General features: G+C 47.2%; 1 protein-coding gene across 3 annotated transcripts in view; it reads right to left on the reverse strand.

Annotated features, from left to right (window-relative positions):
- The window catches only part of nup160 (nucleoporin 160), a 55,009-nt gene extending 43,513 nt beyond the window's left edge, over window positions 1-11,496 (reverse strand). For all 3 annotated transcript variants that reach the window (XM_079680233.1, XM_079680234.1, XM_079680235.1), the window contains exons 1-9: window positions 11,374-11,496; window positions 10,899-11,007; window positions 10,595-10,805; window positions 6,914-7,127; window positions 4,309-4,496; window positions 2,360-2,593; window positions 708-805; window positions 333-417; window positions 106-174 (exon numbers count right to left, since the gene is read on the reverse strand). In XM_079680233.1, coding sequence (XP_079536359.1) covers window positions 106-174; window positions 333-417; window positions 708-805; window positions 2,360-2,593; window positions 4,309-4,496; window positions 6,914-7,127; window positions 10,595-10,805; window positions 10,899-11,007; window positions 11,374-11,458 — 1,293 coding nt within the window. In that variant the 5' untranslated portion in view covers window positions 11,459-11,496. The remainder of the gene's footprint in view (window positions 1-105; window positions 175-332; window positions 418-707; window positions 806-2,359; window positions 2,594-4,308; window positions 4,497-6,913; window positions 7,128-10,594; window positions 10,806-10,898; window positions 11,008-11,373) is intronic.
- Window positions 11,497-11,853: the final 357 nt, after the last annotated feature.

An 11,853-nucleotide genomic window follows, 5' to 3' on the forward strand; every position in this document is an offset into this window, starting at 1 on the left:
TGTACACACACACACCTGTAGAGCTGTACACACACACACCTGTAGAGCTGTACACACACACCTATAGAGCTGTACACACACACACACACATAGTGTGTTTCTCACCTGTAGAGCTTTAAGGATGGCTGAAGCTGTGAAGCGTAGAGGGGAGAAGAGGACCTCCAGGTACGTCTCCTGTGAACACAGAGAATTTATCTCTTTTTATCAGTTTAAATCCCGAGCTGATAAACGTATAGGAAAATAAAAAACAAAGATCATAATCAACATGAAATGTGTTTCATAAATGATCATCTTATAACACCAACAAAGTGGAAGAGTTAAACAGGTCTTACTCTGGGGTCCTGGTCCACTCCGATGTGGACCTCATCTTCAGGTGCAGGCTGAACAAACACCTGGTTCCACTGACCTGCCGAGTTGCTGCAACACACACACACACACACACACACACACACACACACACACACACACACACACACACACACACACACACACACACACACACACACACACACACACACACACACACACACACACACACACACACACACACACACACACACACACACACACACACACACACACACACACACACACACACACACACACACACACACACACACACACACACACACACACACACACACACACACACACACTTTAATCTACTGTTCACAGGTCATGTACCTGATTGTTGGATTACAACTCACTGCTCAAAGTTGATGTATTTGACCACGGTGGCGTTTGATTCATCCACCCACACAGCCCAGATGTCTGTGGGGGTCAGAGTGAAGTCCACCAGCGTCTCCTACGGAAACAAATCACATTTTACCTCATGTGTCTCCTGTGAAGGGGACAGAGTCTGGGGGGGGGGGGGGGGGGACAGAGCTCATCTGAGTGGGGGGGGACAGAGCACACCTGTGCGGGGGGGGACAGAGCACACCTGTGGGGGGGGGGGACAGAGCTCACCTGCGTGGGGAAAGAGTGTGGGGGACAGAGCTCATCTGTGTGGGGGGGACAGAGCTCACCTGTGTGGGGGGGACAGAGCTCACCTGTGTGGGGGGGACAGAGCTCACCTGTGTGGGGGGGACAGAGCTCACCTGTGTGGGGGGGACAGGGCTCACCTGTGCGGGGGGGACAGAGCTCATCTGTGCGGGGGGGACAGAGCTCATCTGTGCGGGGAGGGACAGAGCGCACCTGTGTGGGGGGGGGACAGAGCTCAACTGCGTGGGGAAAGAGTGTGGGGGACAGAGCTCATCTGTGTGGGGGGTACAGAGCTCACCTGTGTGGGGGGGACAGAGCTCACCTGTGTGGGGGGGACAGAGCTCACCTGTGTGGGGGGGACAGAGCTCACCTGTGCGGGGGGGACAGAGCTCATCTGTGCGGGGGGGACAGAGCTCATCTGTGCGGGGAGGGACAGAGCGCACCTGTGTGGGGGGGGGGACAGAGCTCAACTGCGTGGGGAAAGAGTGTGGGGGACAGAGCTCATCTGTGTGGGGGGGACAGAGCTCACCTGTGTGGGGGGGACAGAGCGACAGAGTTAACCTGTGTGGGGACAGAGCGACAGAGCTAACCTGTGTGGGGACAGAGCTCACATGTGTTGGGACAGAGCTCACCTGTGTGGGGGACAGAGCTCACCTGTGTGGGGGACAGAGCTCACCTGTGTGGGGGGGACAGAGCTCACCTGTGCGGGGGGGACAGAGCTCATCTGTGCGGGGGGGACAGAGCTCATCTGTGCGGGGAGGGACAGAGCGCACCTGTGTGGGGGGGGGGGACAGAGCTCAACTGCGTGGGGAAAGAGTGTGGGGGACAGAGCTCATCTCTGTGGGGGGGACAGAGCTCACCTGTGTGGGGGACAGAGCGACAGAGCTAACCTGTGTGGGGACAGAGCGACAGAGCTAACCTGTGTGGGGACAGAGCTCACATGTGTTGGGACAGAGCGACAGAGCTAACCTGTGTGGGGACAGAGCTCACATGTGTGGGGGACAGAGCTCACCTGTGTGGGGACAGAGCGACAGAGCTAACCTGTGTGGGGACAGAGCTCACATGTGTGGGGGACAGAGCTCACCTGTGTGGGGGACAGAGCGACAGAGCTAACCTGTGTGGGGACAGAGCTCACATGTGTGGGGGACAGAGCTCACCTGTGTGGGGACAGAGCGACAGAGCTAACCTGTGTGGGGACAGAGCTCACATGTGTGGGGAAAGAGTGTGGGGGACAGAGCTCATCTCTGTGTGGGGACAAAGCGACAGAGCTAACCTGTGTGGGGACAGAGCTCACCTGTGTGGGGACAGAGCTCACCTGTGTGGGGACAGAGCTCACCTGTGTGGGGACAGAGCTCACCTGTGTGGGGACAGAGCTCACCTGTGTGGTGAAGAGCGAGGACACGTGGTCCAGGCTGTAGCGGTTGCTGTCGGTGGAGACGAGCTGCAGCACGGTGAACTGTCCTCGGCCAGGTACGGCCAGGTAAACCCCGAGGCAGAGGCCTGTGGAGCAGAGGCTCAGCCGGAGGCGGTGGCCGTGCCCAGGGAGAGACCTTGCCCCCCTGCAGGAGGGCATGTACTCCAACAGATCTGCCTCCAGAACACACGCCTGGTCCTGGGGGGACAGGTAGAGGGTTAGTTAGACTGAGACTTAGTTAGACTGAGACTTATTTTGACTGAGACTGACTGAGACTTAGTCAGACTGAGATGTAGTCAGACTGAGACTTGGTTAGACTGAGACTTAGTCAGACTGAGACTTAGTCAGACTGAGACTTGGTTAGACTGAGACTTAGTCAGACTGAGATGTAGTCAGACTGAGACTTGGTTAGACTGAGACTTAGTCAGACTGAGACTTAGTCAGACTGAGACTTGGTTAGACTGAGACTTAGTCAGACTGAGATGTAGTCAGACTGAGACTTGGTTAGACTGAGACTTGGTTAGACTGAGACTTAGTCAGACTGAGATGTAGTCAGACTGAGACTTGGTTAGACTGAGACTTAGTTAAACTGAGACTTAGTCAGACTTAGTTAGACAGAGACTTAGTTAAACTGAGGTTATGATACTTTGTTAGACTGAGGCTTAGTTAGACTGAGACTTAGTTAGACAGAGACTTAGTTAGACTGAGACTTAGACTGAGACTTAGTTAGACTGAGGCTTAGTTAGACAGAGACTTAGTTAGACTGAGACTTAGACTGAGACTTAGTTAGACTGAGACTTAGTTAGACAGAGACTTAGTCAGACTGAGACTTAGTTAGACAGAGACTTAGTCAGACTGAGACTTAGTCAGACTGAGACTTAGTCAGACTGAGACTTAGTCAGACTGAGACTTGGTTAGACTGAGACTTAGACTGAGACTTAGTTAGACTGAGACTTAGTTAGACAGAGACTTAGTTAGACTGAGACTTAGTTAGACTGAGACTTAGACTGAGTCTTAGTTAGACAGAGGCTTAGTTAGACAGAGACTTAGACTGAGACTTAGACTGAGACTTAGTTAGACTGAGACTTAGACTGAGACTTAGTTAGACAGAGACTTAGTTAGACAGAGACTTAGTTAGACTGAGACTTAGACTGAGTCTTAGTTAGACAGAGGCTTAGTTAGACAGAGACTTAGACTGAGACTTAGACTGAGACTTAGACTGAGACTTAGTTAGACAGAGACTTAGACTGAGATTAAGTTAGACAGAGACTTAGTTAGAAAGAGACTTAGTTAGACAGAGACTTAGTTAGACTGAGACTGAGACTTAGACTGAGACTTAGTTAGACAGAGACTTAGACTGAGATTAAGTTAGACAGAGACTTAGTTAGACTGAGACTTAGTTAGACTGAGACTTAGTTAGACAGAGGCTTAGTTAGACAGAGGCAGAGGCTTAGTTAGACAGAGGCTTAGTTAGACAGAGACTTAGTTAGACAGAGACTTAGTTAGACTGAGACTTAGACTGAGACTTAGTTAGACAGAGACTTAGTTAGACTGAGACTTAGTTAGACTGAGACTTAGACTGAGACTTAGTTAGACTGAGACTGAGACTTAGACTGAGACTTAGTTAGACAGAGACTTAGTTAGACTGAGACTGAGACTTAGTTAGACTGAGACTTAGTTAGACTGAGACTGAGACTTAGTTAGACTGAGACTTAGTTAGACTGAGACTTAGTTAGACTGAGACTTAGTTAGACTGCGACTTAGTTAGACTGCGACTTAGTTAAACTGCGACTTAGTTAGACTGCGACTTAGTTAAACTGAGACTTAGTTAAACTGAGACTTAGTTAAACTGAGACTTTGTTAGACTTAGTTTGTAGACTTAGTTAGACTTAGTTCGTAGACTTAGTTCTGACCCTGAAGCTCCACAGCCGCAGCCTCAGATCTTGACTCAAAGCGAACAGGAAGCAGTTGTCTTCGACCTGCCTGACGGCCAGGCTCAGGGCGCCCCCCCCGCCCTGATCCCCCCTCATGGCTGATGGCATCCAATCAGAGAAGCGCTGCATCATGGAGCTCCTCTTCAGCTCCACCACTGACAACTCACCTGAGAGACAGACAGGTGAGAGACAGGTGAGAGGAGACAGGTGAGAGACCGGTGAGAGACAGACAGGTGAGAGGAGACAGGTGAGAGGGAGACAGATGAGAGACAGACAGGTGAGAGGGGTGAGAGGAGACAGGTGAGAGGGAGACAGGTGAGAGGAGAGAGACAGACAGGTGAGACAGATGAGAGACAGACAGGTGAGACAGGTGAGAGACAGACAGGTGAGACAGGTGAGAGACAGACAGGTGAGAGGAGACAGGTGAGAGGGAGACAGGTGAGAGACAGACAGGTGAGAGGGGTGAGAGGAGACAGGTGAGAGGGAGACAGGTGAGAGGAGAGAGACAGACAGGTGAGACAGATGAGAGACAGACAGGTGAGTCAGGTGAGAGACAGACAGGTGAGAGGAGACAGGTGAGAGGGAGACAGGTGAGAGGGAGACAGGCGAGAGGGGAGAGACAAGACAGGTGAGACAGATGAGAGACAGACAGGTGAGAGACAGACAGGTGAGAGGAGACAGGTGAGAGGGAGACAGATGAGAGACAGACAGGTGAGAGGGGTGAGAGGAGACAGGTGAGAGGAGAGAGACAGACAGGTGAGACAGATGAGAGACAGACAGGTGAGAGACAGACAGGTGAGAGGAGACAGGCGAGAGGGAGACAGGTGAGAGGAGACAGGCGAGAGGGAGACAGGTGAGAGGAGAGAGACAGACAGGTGAGACAGATGAGAGACAGACAGGTGAGACAGGTGAGAGACAGACAGGTGAGAGGAGACAGTTGAGAGTGAGACAGATGAGAGAAAGACAGGTGAGAGGGGTGAGAGGAGACAGGTGAGAGGAGAGAGACAGACAGGTGAGACAGGTGAGAGACAGACAGGTGAGAGGAGACAGGCGAGAGGGAGGTGAGGTGTAACAGGTGTTACAGGTGTGACAGGTGCTACATGTGTGACAGGTGTTACAGATGTAACAGGTGTTACAGGTGTGACAGGTGTAACAGGTGTTTCAGATTTAACAGGTGTTTCATGTGTGACAGGTGCTACAGATGTTACAGGTGTTTCAGATGTAACATGTGCTACAGATGTAACAGGTGCTACAGGTGTTACAGATGTTTCAGATGTAACAGGTGCTACAGGTGTTTCAGATGTAACAGGTGTTTCAGATGTAACAGGTGTTTCAGATGTTACAGGTGTTACAGATGTTTCAGATGTAACAGGTGCTACAGGTGTTTCCGGTGTAACAGGTGTTTCAGGTGTTACAGATGTTTCAGATGTAACAGGTGCTACAGGTGTTTCAGGTGTAACAGGTGTTTCAGGTGCTACAGATGTTTCAGATGTAACAGGTGCTACAGGTGTTTCAGGTGTAACAGGTGCTACAGGTGTTTCAGGTGTAACAGGTGCTACATATGTAACAGGTGTTTCAGATGTAACAGGTGCTACAGGTGCTTCAGGTGTAACAGGTGTAACAGGTGCTACAGGTGTTTCAGATGTAACAGGTGTTTCAGGTGTAACAGATGTTTCAGATGTAACAGGTGTTTCAGGTGCTACAGATGTAACAGGTGTTACAGGTGTTTCAGATGTAACAGGTGCTACAGGTGTTTCAGGTGCTACAGGTGTTTCAGATGTAACAGGTGCTACATATGTAACAGGTGTTTCAGATGTAACAGGTGCTACAGGTGTTTCAGATGTAACAGGTGTTTCAGGTGTAACAGATGTTTCAGATGTAACAGGTGTTTCAGGTGTTTCAGATGTAACAGGTGCTACAGATGTAACAGGTGCTACAGGTGTTTCCGGTGTAACAGGTGTTTCAGGTGTTACAGATGTTTCAGATGTAACAGGTGTTTCAGGTGTTACATATGTTTCAGATGTAACAGGTGCTACAGGTGTTTCAGGTGTAACATGTGCTACATATGTAACAGGTGTTTCAGGTGCTACAGATGTTTCAGATGTAACAGGTGCTACAGGTGTTTCAGATGTAACAGGTGTTTCAGGTGCTACAGATGTTTCAGATGTAACAGGTGCTACAGGTGTTTCAGGTGTAACAGGTGCTACAGGTGTTTCAGGTGTAACAGGTGCTACATATGTAACAGGTGTTTCAGATGTAACAGGTGCTACAGGTGTTTCAGGTGTAACAGGTGTTTCAGGTGTAACAGGTGCTACAGGTGTTTCAGATGTAACAGGTGTTTGAGGTGTAACAGATGTTTCAGATGTAACAGGTGTTTCAGGTGCTACAGATGTAACAGGTGTTACAGATGTTTCACATGTAACAGGTGCTACAGGTGTTTCAGATGTAACAGGTGCTACAGGTGTTTCAGGTGTAACAGGTGTTTCAGGTGTAACAGGTGCTACAGGTGTTTCAGGTGTAACAGGTGTTTCAGGTGTAACAGGTGCTACAGATGTAACAGGTGCTACAGGTGTGACAGGTGTACCTGGAGAGTCGTGAGGAGGCAGCGTCAGCACCATGATGCCCCCTGCAGGTGAGGCCAGAGCATAGTGAGCCTCTCCAGAGTCACTGATCCAGCAGGTGGAGCAGCTTGCCCCCCCCGAGCCTCCAGGGATCTGCACGCTGTGAGAGGAGTCCTGCAGACTGAGCTTCCCCACGTCCGTGAAGATGGACTGCATGTGGACCTCCGTCACGAGGTCCTGTTATACACATAGATGTACTGTTGTTATATATACACATATATATACACACTGTTATTATATATATACACTGCATGTGGACCTCCGTCACCAGGTCCTGTTATACACATAGATGTACTGTTGTTATATATACACATATATATACACACTGTTATTATATATATACACTGCATGTGGACCTCCGTCACCAGGTCCTGTTATACACATAGATGTACTGTTGTTATATATACACATACAGGGTATATGCAGGAATCCTGAAGTCAAATTTAATACCTTTTAAGATCCTTTCCATACGTTTTAAGACCTCATCGCAACTTTGAGTTCTAACCGGTTACATTGGGAACACACTTTACCTCATATTTGAAAAAAAACCTTTGATTTCAGATACTGTAAGGAAAAATGGTGGTATAATGTGCTTTGCTCAACACAAATAGTACACATAGTACAAATAGTCACATTTACTATATTGATTGTAAGATAGCAAAACTAAACAGAGTGCAGACAGACTACTGAAGCCTCCTCTCCACATGAACTTCAACCTCTCTGTGAAGGTCAGGTTTAATGCAGTATGCTGCTTTGTTGCTCCTGTACTCTGTGCTCTTTCATTCCAGTCAAACTCCTCAGAAAACATTAGAAACCAGTATTTGACCAATAAACAAAACAATTGACAAAACTTTGAACTATGAAATATATTAAACTTTGGTGAGCTTCAGCGGGGTAATGCCATATAGGAGCTTCCTCACAAATACCCAGGGGTTAAATTGGGCTGGGGCTGTCCGGGGCTAAGCCCTGGCACATAGGACGATGCTCTGACGTCATCACCCTCACACATTTGTCATATGTTTACAAAAAAGGATATATATGTTAAGACTTTTCTCGTTCTTAATATAGACTATATTTAGGGTCTATATGTGTTGACTTTACTTTAAAATAGCAGATCTCTGTGACCGGATATAGTTTGGCTTAGACCCCGGCCCCACACGGTAAAACGCATACGCAAACGCAAAAAAGTCTTCCGTTCACACGCATTCGATTCATTAACGTGTCCGTTCACACTAGACCGCTGGAAATGCTGGAAACGATGTAGTACATATGTCAGGCCTGTAAGTGGCGCTGCTTCCGCCCGAAATACACCAAAAGCAGTGAAGAAGACCCCGGAGCATGGTTGCCATGGTTGCCCTTCTGTTTATTCTCCTCGGTGGACGGCGTGTTCTCCTGCTGTATCTCTCAGGTAGTCCACCAGCAGATGAAAAACACCCACCTCTCCGCCTCTTCCAAGGAACGAGGGGACCGTGAGGCAGAGTTTCCGTAAAAAAAAATGTTCCGTCGGTCAACATGTCCGTTAAAGTTTAAATCTTCCGTACAAAATTAGAAAAGTGCCGGTCAGAGGTCTTCTTTGTTATTTATTGAGCTTTAAAACAAATTGATAACGACTCTGTTCTCTGTATAATAATATAATAATATTTAATAAACGGCGCCTGCCTCTCTTTTCCTCCCCCTCTTCTGACAGCCCAGCAGCAGCAGGAGACGTGGGGAGAGGGAGGCGGGCTATTTCATCGTTATCAGAAAATGATCATATAAGGCTTACACACGGAGCCGTTGGACCCCCAGAGCGTTGCCTATGGCGGTCTACCCACCTTGGGACCCGTTACCGTAGTCGTTTAGTCCCCCCCACAGAGCGGAGCAAGGCAACGAAACTTAAAATAATAAGCAGCATTTTACGGCGCGCTATGCATGGGGCTGCCAGTAAATTAAAGGGTGTTTCATGTTGTCGTTGCTGTGAACCTTCTTAATACCTTGGAAAATGCCGTTTAATACTTTTTAATAGCCTTAATTTTCGCTAAATTGATTTATCAACTTTTAAGACCCCGCGGACACCCTGACATATATATACACACTGTTATTATATATATATACTGCATGTGGACCTCCGTCACCAGGTCCTGTTATACACACAGATCAGTGTTTCCGCCAGGGGGCTGTCTTGCCGTCATTGGCGCTCTTATTCAGCTCGGGACGCCCTGAACGCGAGCCGGGGGCGTCCAAAAAATATTAATAATTTGAGAGAAGATCGAGAGTTTTTATCGCTTCAAATTACGAAGAGGAAACAGGACAAGGACATCCCGCACCTGGACGGGCAAAGGAGACTGGTGGGATTATTTTCGGAGTATTGAAGATTGTTTTCCCGACATCGAAGGTGCCTGCGGAACGTGCGCGATTTGGACGCGATGAGTGGGGGGGGTTTTAGTGGAGCGCGCGCGTCAGCTGCGAGCACCGGAGCCTCGCAGCGGAGAAACTGAGGCTCCGTGGTAAACAGTGGTAACATGAAGAGCCGTTTGGGAGCCAAAAGAGCCGGCGCTTTAAGAGAGCCGAGCCAAATGATCCGGCTCACTAACGTAAAAATACAGTATCTATAAGGGACGGCTCAAGTCAAAATTCAAAACAAGTCACCCCAAATCAGAAGGCTCAAGTCCAAGTCGAGTCGCAAGTGTTTTGTGATTTTGTGAAGTCGAGTCTCAAGTCATCAAATTGATAACTCGAGTCTAACTCGAGTCCAAGTCATGTGACTCGAGTCCACACCTCTGATATACACATATATGTATATACAATGTTATTATATATATACACTGCATGTGGACCTCCGTCACCAGGTCCTGATATACACACACACACATATATTATTTATATATATATATATATATATATATATATATATATATATATATATATATATATATATATATATATATATATATATATATATGGCATTGGGATATATATTTTTTAAATCCTCTGGAGCAGAGGGAGGAGCTGTGGATTATTGTTATTAATTAATGCATCAGTGTTTCTTAGGGTCAAAAACACTAAACTCAAAATATAAAATGAAAGCGTTCAGTTAATTTAATAAAAGAGCACATGTTCAATGTGAAAAGTGACAGTAGATATAGATTAGTTGCAATTTGGTGCTAAATATAAAATAAAAAATAACATTTTTTTAAACACCTTGAATTTCAGGGGGGGCACGGGGCGCAGCGACCCTCCAAGAACATGGTAGGGGAAACACTGATATATGTGTACTCTCAGTATGTGTGTACTCTCAGTATGTGAGCTATATGTTTACTCTCAGTATGTGTGTACTCTCAGTATGTACTCTCAGTATGTGTGTACTCTCAGTATGTGAGCTATATGTTTACTCTCAGTATGTGTGTACTCTCAGTATGTGTGTACTCTCAGTGTGTGTGTACTCTCAGTGTGTACTCTCAGTATGTGTGTACTCTCAGTATGTGTGTACTCTCAGTGTGTGTGTACTCTCAGTGTGTACTCTCAGTATGTGTGTACTCTCACTATGTGTGTACTCTCAGTATGTGTGTACTCTCAGTATGTGAGCTATATGTTTACTCTCAGTATGTGTGTACTCTCAGTATGTGTGTACTCTCACTATGTGTGTAATCAGTATAAATACTCACGCTGCGGTACATGCGAGCGGGGTGTGGCAGCAGTAGCCTGTGGACGCTCTGATTGGTGGAGAGCAGGATGATGACGTTGTTGAGCGTCTCTGTGATGGAGACTCCGCCCGGCAACAGAGAGCAGTGACACAGCTTCAGTCTGACAGCATTGTTCAGCAGGTTGGTGTCCAGAGAGGTCTCCACCAGCTGCACACTGTCCCCTGAGGTGCTCCTACACACACACAGTCGTCATCATCATCATCATCATCATCATCATCATCATCATCGTCATCGTCATCATCAATAATAGTTATCATTGTCTCACCAGTGAATGAATCTGTTGCTGGTGACGGACAGCAGCTTCCCGCTCTCCTCATAATGGAACGCTCCCCCACTGTCCGGAAACTTCACTCCTCCAGGGAGAGCGCTCACACCTGCACACATTAACACACATTAACACACCTGCACACAGGTAACATAGGTATAACATGTTCCCAACGTTAGTATTGTTTATGTTGTGTTTATTCAGCTGATTTTCCTTCTACACCTGTAACATTTTCCCTGACACACACAGGATCTGATCACTGTTGATAACACTCAGATACCCCGATGTTAGCACAGAAGCTAACGGTATAGGATACTGTTGACAACACTCAGAGACCCGGATGTTAGCACAGAGGCTAACAGCGTGATAGCTGCCGTTGGCCTGCTCACAGTTTAATATAGAGTCTATAGAGTCTCTAACTCAGTGACGGAGCTTTAGTCAGTAACGGAGGACGGTGTGTTAGTGGTTCTGTTACCGGGGAGGCTGAGGCTGATCTCTCTGAAGCGGAGAAGAGTTTCCCTCTCGAACCCGCAGATCTCCGTGAAGCTGCGGAGCGCCATCTTTACTCTGACCTCACTGCTTTCAAACTCTTAAAGAGACAGACGCTGTATAGAGTGGCAAAGTAACGCCCATCTACTTCCGGTCCATGGGACCTTATTTCGGAAAAATTATGCATTGAAGTCCATGAAGGCAAGGCAAGGCAAGTTTATTTATATAGCACCTTTCAACACAAGGCAATTCAAAGTGCTTTACAAAAAATGAAAGACATTAAGAATGGTATTTAAAATCAGTCTTTAAAAAGAAAAGATAATAAAGTAAACATTAAAAGAAAAAATACATGGATAAAAGTTACAGTGCAGTCTAAGATATGAATAGTTCAATTAAAAGCAGCGACAAAAAGAAAAGTCTTCAGCCTGGATTTAAAAGTGGTCAGAGTTGCAGCAGACCTGCAGGT

Source organism: Notothenia rossii (genome assembly GCF_949606895.1).
Source record: "Notothenia rossii genome assembly, chromosome: 5".
Lineage (NCBI taxonomy): Eukaryota > Metazoa > Chordata > Actinopteri > Perciformes > Nototheniidae > Notothenia > Notothenia rossii.